The sequence below is a fragment of the Blennius ocellaris genome (assembly GCF_963422515.1).
Source record: "Blennius ocellaris genome assembly, chromosome: 17".
NCBI lineage: Eukaryota > Metazoa > Chordata > Actinopteri > Blenniiformes > Blenniidae > Blennius > Blennius ocellaris.
The window spans coordinates 1,612,479-1,621,716 of NC_137666.1; the positions used below are offsets into that span (position 1 = coordinate 1,612,479).

At 45.9% G+C, this 9,238-nt stretch overlaps 1 protein-coding gene across 2 annotated transcripts; it reads right to left on the reverse strand.

Moving 5' to 3' along the window:
• On the reverse strand, positions 1-9,011 carry sav1 (salvador family WW domain containing protein 1). 2 transcript variants are annotated; one of them, XM_080513035.1, is made up of 6 exons: positions 8,717-9,011; positions 6,694-7,215; positions 4,010-4,280; positions 2,644-2,799; positions 2,322-2,492; positions 1-91 (listed from the first exon to the last, which is right to left on the reverse strand). In XM_080513035.1, the coding sequence occupies exons 1-6, from the start codon at positions 8,808-8,810 to the stop codon at positions 70-72; spliced, it is 1,236 nt and encodes a 411-aa protein (XP_080369161.1). In that variant the 5' UTR covers positions 8,811-9,011; the 3' UTR covers positions 1-69. The 2 variants fall into 2 exon arrangements, with proteins under 2 accessions (XP_080369161.1, XP_080369160.1); XM_080513034.1 differs by lacking the exon at positions 1-91 and having other exon boundaries at positions 1,984-2,492.
• Positions 9,012-9,238: the final 227 nt, after the last annotated feature.

Here is a 9,238-nt window from a genome sequence, read left to right on the forward strand (position 1 = left end):
ACGCACTCCTCCGGGATCGAAGCAGCCGCCTCCCTCATGGAATCGTCCGATGACGCGAGAGGTCAAAGGTCACGCTCCTCCGAGTCCCACCCTGCTGAGTTTCAACACACGTGTTAGAAAAAAAACAAAAAACACATTCAGTTACAAAGAAACGACTAATAAAGTTGGACCAAATTAAGGAAATGTAGACTTGAGTTGTTTATTTGTGATGAAAAAAAAAAAAAAAAAAGTGGTTCCTGGAACAAAATCACATGTTTACACTGGACCAGCCTGGGTAAGTCCATTCAAAACCTCTGAAAAAATTTATTCTCACTTTTAAACTGTTGAATAATGTTTTTAGCTGCAGACACAACTTTTTATAAGTCAGGTTTGTGCTATTGAACAGTCCTGAACTGCAGTTTTTCACAATAAACTCTGATAATCAACCGATTCATTTGAATCTATTGAAGTAGAAATTAATACAGCAAAAAAAAAAATACTGCAAATAAAGTTTCAAGCCCAAAACTCGGTAAACTCGGTCTTCATGTTTAAGTCAGACGCGTGCGGCTCATTAATCTCAACGACGAAATGAGGGGAAAAGAGCCGGTTTTCTTCACGGCAGACTTTATTGTTCATCTCCTGCAGTTGCAATTCACAGAATCAGATATGTACAAACCGCCGACGCGGCTCTGAGAGGAGATGCGACTGAGAGCTGGTTGCATAGCGACGGACTCACCGAGGCGGCGTTCAAAGTGTGGGACGCCGTTTCCCCCGAACCGAGAGGAAATCGGAATTAAAGTCAACATATTGGGGGGGGGGGGGGGGGGGGGGGGGTATAGAAGGAATAAACTGATTTTAGTGTTAAAGAGACAAACATAAATTATAAAACCAAAGCTTTAGTGCAAAAACAAAACTGTAACAGTTAAGATGTTTGCAGAGAAGCAAAAAAAAAGTTGGTTTTTTTACTGTTTCTAAGCTCAATATTTCGTAGTGAAATTTTAAAAAAAAGGTGAGTTTGGGCTCGTTGTCCCACACTTTGAAAATCTGCTCCGCAAACACCCTGTAAAAACCAACAATTTCAAATGTAACTGAGCCAATAAAGTGTTATAAATCGCCAACGGTGTGATAAAATGACACGTGATTGACGGGAGCGTTGAAAAAATAAAATAAAAGAACCTTTAAAAAAAAAAAACTGCAGCCAATAATGTAATAATACAGAAATAAAACTGCATTTCTTGGAAATAACAGCCATTCCTCATGCGGGTTTTTGTGCAGTTTGCTGATGGAAAGCGGCTGCAGTGGATGAGATCGTCGTCACGTTCGTCTTAAATTCATTCACTCGTTCAGTTTTATTGCATTATTGCCAGATGATGAGCCAAAACATTACATTATCGGCCATTTTCATGTAATTGGTTGTTACCCCTCCTCAGATTCCTCTCTTTCTTTTTTATTTATTTTACTGAAGGTACTTTTCTTTGTACCCTTTCAAAGTAAGGCGTTACTGTCGTTGGTTGAGCACCAGTGTCCACTCCATAAAAGAAAAAAAAAGAAAAATAAACTGAATTCTGAGCATCTCAGGAGGAGATAAAGCCGATTGATTAGCGTTCATGGAAGCGGCGCTCACGACAAATAAAAAGGAGAAACTGAACTGCAACGTTTCCACAAGTTTCATAAAAAAAATTAAAATTAAATATCTGTTAAGGTTTTGGTGGATTGTCTTATAAAGTACACAGTATGGCATAAACAATACACACTTGTTTTAAATGTAAAAATAAACAAACAAAAATAAAAGGGCGAGGGTTCAGTTCATGAGGGAAACGAAGCAGCAAAAAACAAAAAATAAAAAAATAGAGGGAGAGAGAAACGTCATGTTTGAAATCAGAAGAAGCTGCCGGGGGCTTTCCTTCCCCACACAGGAAGAGAGGAGCTGGTGTGCCCCCCCCCCCCCCCGCCCCCCCACCAGACTCTTTAAAAACTGTTCTCAGGTCAGTGGCTGTTAAAAAAAAAAAAAAAGGCACCACGAGCCGCCTCCTCTTACAAAGTGAGCGTCACATAAAGTGGGGGGGGGGTATGGGGGTGGGGGGTTGGGGGGGGCGTCTCAGCTTCCTGGTTGGTATATTTGGATGAAGCGAAGGCACACGTGTTTGGTAAAAGAGGCCGATTGAGAGTCGATCGCCATTTCAAAAGGAAAACTCCGACCGCTCCCAAACTGTGGAAACCTCAAGAGAGGCGTGGCTGCCTCGCATCTCACACACACACACACACACCGTACACACACACACACACACACACACAGGCATCACATGTTCCCTATGAAGTTCTTGCCGGGCTGCTGGGCGTACCACTGCTGCCGCTGCTTGCGAGCCTCCACCTCGGAGAGCAGCGCCTGGCGGTACGCCTCGTAGGACTTGACGATGTGCTCCAGCTCCTTCATGAAGAGCAGCTTCAGCATCCCCTGGTACGTGTCCAGGTCGGCCAGCTGGAACAGCTCCCACTTCAGGATGTGGTCGTACCTTACCGGGGTGGAGGGGGGGGGGGGGGAGAGGGGAAACATTAACTGGCAACGGATTTTTTTTTCCCAATCAAAGTTCCTGTCGTTTCTGATTAAAACCAGGGATCACAGGTTGTTTTTTTTTTAAAGTCGGTGTCGCCGCGTTAACTCACTTGAGCGGCGCGCGGGCGTAAACCTGCAGCCAGTCCGGGATCTCGGCCGTGTGGTACGGGTTGGCCGGCACCAGCACCGGCTGGATCCTCTCGGCGGGACGGGGCTGGTAGGTCACCGGGGGCGGGACCGGAGGCGGCTGGTCGTAGCGGGGCACGCTGCAAGAAACAACGGGACGTCGTTTAAAAAAAAAAAAAAAAAAAGATTCATTTTTATTTCTTAATTCTCTTTTCACAGTTTGTAGATTTAATTTGGAACAAACAGGTGTTTGATTAACCCTAACGCCTCTGGTTCAGAGCTGCTATGAGCAGCCGCACCTGCAGGGGGCAGTGTAACAGGAAGCATGAAGCGTAGCCTCAATCCCCAGCAGGCGAAGACTTTGTTTGTTTTTAAAAAAAAATTATTTCTAACCAGAGCTCACTGGGTTCAGTTGTTGTTGCTCAGATGGAGGATGTGTAGCAGAATCAAGAGGAGCCGCCCACCACAGTGTAAACTGTGTCAATTACTTTCACGTTTTCTAAACAACCTCCAGTCCGCGGATAGTAAACACACCGGATCCCTGGAGGGCCGTTTATCCCACACAAAGCTTATTCGTGGAAGTCATGAAAGCTCTGGCACATTCTGACTATTATTCAATGATGTGTTTACATTTTTTTTTTTTAGTGTGGTGTTAAAAATATCAGCAACGACACAAAGAAAAGTGGACTGAAATGGGGTTTTTATCTCTTATGTTAAAGGTCGACGTGAGGAAACGGCCCCACATGTTTGAATAGTTTTTGAATAGTCGCAACTTTTTAAGGTCAAGTCGCAACTTTTTACCGTCAAGTCGCGACTTTTTCTGATCATGTCGCAACTTTTTCTGGTCAAGGTGCAACTTTTTACCATCATGTCGCAACTTTTTACCGTCAAGTCGCGGCTTTTTAAGGTCAAGTCGCAACTTTTTCTGGTCAAGTCGCAACTTTTTCTGGTCAAGTCGCAACTTTTTCTGGTCAAGTCGCAACTTTTTATGTTCAAGTCGCAACTTTTAATTGTCAAGTCGCAACTTTTTACCGTCGAGTCGCAACTTTTTCACGTCGAGTCGCAACTTTTTACCGTCGAGTCGCAACTTTTTGTCATTGAGTCAACTTTTCACCGTCGAGTCGCAACTTTTCACGTCGAGTCGCAACTTTTTACCGTCGAGTCGCAACTTTTTACCGTCGAGTCGCAACTTTTTACCGTCGAGCTGTGACTTTTTATCATTGAGTAGCAACTTTTCATTGTCGAGTCGCAACTTTTTGCCATTGAGTCGCAACTTTTTACCGCAGAGTCGCAACTTTCTACTTTTGTGTGGTGCGGTTGGCCCCTCTGGGCCACCGTACTTCCGCTCACCTGGGAGCACACGGGTGGCGGTACTGCGCCCTCTTGTTGATGTGGTCCACGTAGTAGACGCCGAACTCGGCGGACTCCACCTTCTCCCAGCCCGGCGGCAGCCCCTCCCTCTCCAGCGGGTGGCTCCAGTGCGTGGTGTTGGTGTTGTGGTCGATGTAGTACTTCCGGCCCCGGATGGTCCAGTCCACGGTCCAGCCGCCCGGAAGGGGGAGGTCCTCGGCCGTCAGACTGGACAGGTTCCCCAGAGACTTGGCCTGTATTCGACCTATGCCTGAAGTAAAAACAAATATGTGGTTTTAGAGGGAGACATGTATGACCAATCGCACAGCGCCTCTGGGAAACAGGAAGTACGCTGGAGAAGCTTCTCCAGAAAACCTCCCCCGTGGGAAGATGCCGTTTTCACGGAGGTTCGGAATGCAGCCGCAGCGTTGGAAAGGTCGCCCTGACGAGGCGACTGAACGCCATCGCGAGACTGAGAACCGGGACGGTTTTCATGGCCTCCGTGACGAAGACTCTCGTTCTGAGCGGCTTATTCCGTCTGATGAATGGTAGGAAATGGGAGTGTTGCTGCTTTCAGACGGGAAGAAGGCCAGAAGGCGGCTGGAGGAAAGTGCTGAGCAGAGAGAGTGTGTGGGAGCAGAGAGGGCTCATGCAGCAGGCCTGTACTTTTACTGTCGGCTGACGTCAGCGAGGAATGTCCAGCCGACAGCTGCGTGGACGAGGGAGAAGTTTCGAAAGGGGGGGGACTGGGGGGGGGGGATTCGAGGAAAAGACAAAGCTCAAAATGCAACGAATGAAGTATTTTTGGTTAAAATGGCGGCTGAGATCTGAGAAATTCTGCAGGAGAGTGACGGCGACGGAGCAGGAGCTGCTGAGTGAGGAGCTGGAATGTGTGAGTGGCCACAGAAATGCACTCCTCCTCCTCCTCCTCCTCATCATCATCACTACGGAACTTTTCTTCAGAAAAATACTTTAAAGCTCAAGGCATCACAGGAATGTCGCTGGGTCCAGTCGGGAAGAGTCTCCACTTGCGCCTCGTAAATAAACGGAGTGGAAAACTCAAATTGATGAAACTCGACCTCCTAAATTTTGTGTTTGAGATCATGAAGCATCAGAAAAGGTGAATTAAACAATGACTTGAACCTCTGAGCTCTTTCTACGCCACCACTTACTTTGAAACTGAAGGAATAGGATCTGAAAGTGACCAAAAAAAAGAAGTCTATAACCTGAAAAACAGGATTCCAATGTGGAAAAAAACAAAGAAAAAAGATCCTAATCTTGAAAACATCAAACCTGAAAAAAATTCCAGAGCGGAATGCAAATTATATTCAAGTAGAGTACAAAAACCTTTCATACACTTTTATTTTGAAAAGTGTTTTTCCATTTCTCATCAGTTTGAAACTAGATCTGTTTTTCTCATATTTTGAAATTTAGCTCCATATATGCAGCCGCTGAACTCAAATCTGCCGTAAATCTCCTGAGAGGTTTCCCATCAATTCAACAGAATAAAAATAAATGAATAAATAAATAATCTGCTGAGTGCATAAACAATGACCCTGAGCAGCGACGCGTTATTGTCCTCGTACGAATGTCAGCAAACAACACAATGATCCTTCAATGCAGCTTCTCCATAAATATCGTTTTTAAATTAGCTTTACTACGAAGAAAAACAACTCCATTCTATCCTCATTCACGCCAAAAGATGACGTTTCAGAAGAACTTTTGAGGAGCTGCAGAGAGGAAGAGGCTCCGACGCGGCGATGATTCACTGCAGAGGCAGCTTCAGGCCGAGATGTTTGACCGGAGGCGGTCGGCTAAATTACTACTTTGCCATCATTGGAGAGATTCAGCAAACAAGAGAGAGGTGAAAAAAATGCGGAGCCTCTAATGTTTGTTCAACATGGCATCCAGACAAGCCCGGGTGACACGAGAGGGGGCGGGGCCGACGCCGGGACCAAAACAAAGGCTTCGCCGGCGTTTTAATAAAAGGAAGGAAAATCCTTCTGACCAACTTTCTGGACGTCTTAAAGCTGTTTTTCCTTCCTGTCTGTTCTCAAGGTTGCCATCTTTTTATAGCCATTTATATTGTACAGAGATGCATGCTGCAGCACCCACTAGTGGCCCGGCATGCAAACTACACTATTTTTTTGCCGATTGGTGTGTTCGGCTACCGTTATCAAACAATTCCCTGGTTAATGTGAAACTTTTCTTAAAACAGTAACAGAAAATTAACCGATTTCCATCTGACGGTTCTTTAATAAACATAAAGCAACATTAGACATTGATTAACGGACAAACGCAATTTTTTTAAGACCTTTGTCAAGGAAAAAAACCCCAATGCAGGATTATAATCATGGTCTTTGACTCGTAAGTCATTTCTGTTGTAACCAACCAAGATGAAACATCATGACCCTGATTTTATTTGATATTCTTTTTATTTTCAAGTCCAGATTTCTAAGAGTTCCTTTACCTGTCGCTGTGTGACGGAAACACTGCCGTTTGAAGACACCTGTATTCTTATATATTCCAAACGGTGAAGCTTTTCTTTGTTTTGTTATGCTTTGTTTTGTTTCCATCACACGTAGAAAAAGCAAAGATATTAAGGCCCTGCGGCCCTTAAAATTGTGGTCATTAACCCTTTAAGGAACGAACAGCAGAGAAGTGCAAAGCATTTGTGGTTTTACCTGAGGGGGGTCTGCTCGGGGCGGGGGGAGTGTGTTGTCGGGGGACTCTTTGGAAGTTGTGTTCATTGTGCTCATAGTATCTATAGTCCTCAGGAAAGCGCTCGGGGACTCTCCTGGGCTGCTGCTGCTGCTGCCGCTGCTGCTGCTGCTGCTGCTGCTGCTGCTGCTGGTGTTGCTGGTTGTCATAATAAGGTTCGGAGGGGTAGTAATAGCGGGCAGCGTCTCCGTTCTCGGACATGGGGCTCACGTCTGTGAGGAAGGACTGCGACGAGCCCCCGTACTCGCGGGACAGGTCTCCCAGGCTGCGGGGCAGGTAGGGCGGGGCGGACAGGCGGTGGCTCTCCCGGCGGGCCACCTCGTGGGGGGGCCGCTGCACCGGGGCGCGCAGCACGCTCTTGTTCCGGGACACCGCGGGCTCTCGGCTGGGGGCCGCCGGGTAGGCGGAGGGGCCCATCTCCGGCAGGGGGACCTCGTTGCGTCTAGGAATGGTGGGTCCATGACGGATGAACGAGGGCATAAGATCTGCGGGCAGAAACGGCAGGAAACTTGAGAGATGCTTGTCAAGAACGCCGCGCTGTGTCCTGATCCATAGTGGAACCAGAAGATATTCACTCATATGACTTTTAGGAGAATTTCACGCTCAACACAATGATCCGCTTGTATGGAGTTCATTCACACGTTCATTGTGTCACAAATAAAGGAGGAAAGAAAGTGCACAGTGACTCTACAGGAAGAATTGACGATCAATCGTCTGACTGATTAGTTGTGTGGATATCTAAAGTGTTTGGGAGCATAAATATTGTCATTGTGGCCCAATTGGCTGCTCACAAATAATAAAATCTTCTGCCGGTATGATTCATACTTACTAAGCTATAATAAGCATTTCACCCATAAAGTCATGTAAAATGAGTGACTGGTTACACAGTTGGATGCAATTAACTTCTAATCAATCAACGAATTGATCAATCAATTACTAAAATGCTAATTAAATGTCTGAGAACGAGAACTGATAGTTTGATTGAAACTAAACCCACAACAACAACATTACATTATTGAAAGTTAAAAAGTTTCTACATGTGTTTGAACTATAAATAGCACGCATTCATAAAGTACGCAAATCATAAATGAGTAATTAGTTTCATTGCGGAGAAAAATCTAATATAAACCAGGATTATTCAGTTACAAATGATGAATTATAATTTCAAATTGGGGCGGTAAAAGTAGATTACATGCCGTGACGTGTAAAGAACGAGTAAACGTACATATTTGCTCACAAAAGCAAATAAATTACTACTTATTTGCACTAATGTGTAACGCGTTACTTCCACCCCTGTTTAAAGGGTTATAGCACTGGTTTTTTTTAAACTCAGTCTGCATTAATATCGAATTTATAAGTACACTAAACCACACAATACTATTTTAAAGTAATCCAACTAAAGCTGCGACTTTAATTTATTGGATACGTTTAGTATATTTCGCTTTTGTAACCGTTATCCGGACACTTTAATCTCAGCAGCTGACGTCCTGGTAGCGTTCGGTTAGCACCGCGTTAGCATCCGGCTTGGTTGCAAGTTTACAGGATTAACTGGTTCTAAACAAGCTCACGGTCACCAACAAGTTGACACACTTCTGGTTTTAATCCGTTTGAGGTTGCCGGTTAGTGGTAACTGGCTGCGGCGTGCCGGTGGTTAACTTTAAACTAAGTTTTAGGCGACGCTAGCCCGAACTAGCCGGTGTTTCGGATTAACTGGTCCCCCTGTTAACTGGTGACAGAATTCCTTTGGCGTCCATTGTTATTCCCATCAGCAGCAGATGTTAAAAAACAAACAAACAAACAAACAAAAAACCCGAGACTGTTCACTTTGAAAGAGTGGGGGGAAAAAAACCTAGAAACTAGAGACAAATTCACTCCGGGTTATTTACATCTTAACAGCAACAGCTGGTAAGGAACAGAGGAAGCGGGTCACCAGATAACAAGGAAGCCAGCTCAGCCGAAACAGCGGCTAAAACTTGTTGCGCTTACTTCTGAGGAGCGGCGACGTTTCCTTCTTCACATACTTCCCGTGGACCTCGGCCGGTTTGGACGCTTCGTTTTTGCTTTTCTTTCGTGAGAGCATAACTCAAGGCTCGCGGGCGTCAACAACAACGACAACGCGGCGCTGGAAAGTCACGGCCCGAGCCCACGTCGCTGCAACCATCCCGATCGTGGCGTCGCGAGGCGCGGCGGGTGAACATTTCCCAGGCTCGCGGGGGTTTTTTCGCGTCAGCTCGCGGCGGTGGAGCCGCTGGGAGCGTCTGCTGCTGCTGCTGGAGGTCCCGTTCCCCTCCGCCTCTGCCTCTGCTGCTGGTCCTCCTCCTCCTCCTCCTCCTCCTTCTCCTCCTCCTCCCGTCTCGCCCTCTGCAGGAGGAGAGATCAGCACCAAGCAATGTTTACATGTGCACCAACAAACCTTTTCATTTAGATTATGGATAGAAAACAAACAAATATGAGGCACGTGGGTCCAAAAGCGGCCTGCAAGTCGCTCCAATGTGGCCCACTAAACTA

Excerpts from the sequence above, each read along its gene's own strand:
- sav1 (XM_080513034.1), bottom strand. The coding sequence starts at position 8,810 with ATGCTCTCACGAAAGAAAAGCAAAAACGAAGCGTCCAAACCGGCCGAG. Across the intron at positions 4,281-6,693 it reads CCCGAGCAGACCCCCCTCAG|GCATAGGTCGAATACAGGCC; the intron begins GTAAAACCACAA and ends TTTTTACTTCAG. Across the intron at positions 2,493-2,643 it reads TACGCCCGCGCGCCGCTCAA|GTACGACCACATCCTGAAGT; the intron begins GTGAGTTAACGC and ends CACCCCGGTAAG.